General features: G+C 38.0%; 1 protein-coding gene across 1 annotated transcript in view; it reads right to left on the bottom strand.

Annotated features, from left to right (window-relative positions):
- Positions 1-408, bottom strand: part of LOC119581943 (serine/threonine-protein phosphatase 4 catalytic subunit) — a gene marked incomplete in the record, with an annotated part of 12,638 nt that overhangs the window by 3,335 nt on the left and 8,895 nt on the right. Inside the window, 1 exon segment of the mRNA XM_037930115.1 lies at positions 1-273. Within this exon segment, the coding sequence (XP_037786043.1) occupies positions 144-273 (130 nt within the window).

Genomic DNA, 408 nt, shown 5'->3' with positions numbered 1-408 from the left:
ACATGAAAAAATGAAAATAATGAATCATACCATGCCCATAAGTCTCGTAGCACCTTGTGCCAAAGCAGCAAGTGTAAGTTGATTCACAGAATGAGTGAAAGATATCCTACACAGCAATACTGCAACTTTTCTAAAGAAAAATCCTAAAGGAAGTAGTCTGCTTGAGGCTTCTTTGCTGGTATGCCTCGACTCTCCTGTGGTGCTGCCTCAAATATTGTGAAGTCCCGTTTGAGATTTTCGTCCAGCTCTAAAATGGCTGCCACATTACCACATCTACGAAAGGATGAGAATCACATTAATGAGGTACATGTATGGATATAACTATTACAAAACGTTCTTTAGCCTGGTACAGTATTTTTGATTTCTCAGAGTACATCAATTTGTCAACAATCTTGTGAAAATTCTTTC

The sequence above is a fragment of the Penaeus monodon genome, chromosome 15, assembly GCF_015228065.2.
Source record: "Penaeus monodon isolate SGIC_2016 chromosome 15, NSTDA_Pmon_1, whole genome shotgun sequence".
Taxonomy (NCBI): Eukaryota; Metazoa; Arthropoda; class Malacostraca; order Decapoda; family Penaeidae; genus Penaeus; species Penaeus monodon.
This window is presented reverse-complemented; position numbering and strand designations above follow the sequence as displayed.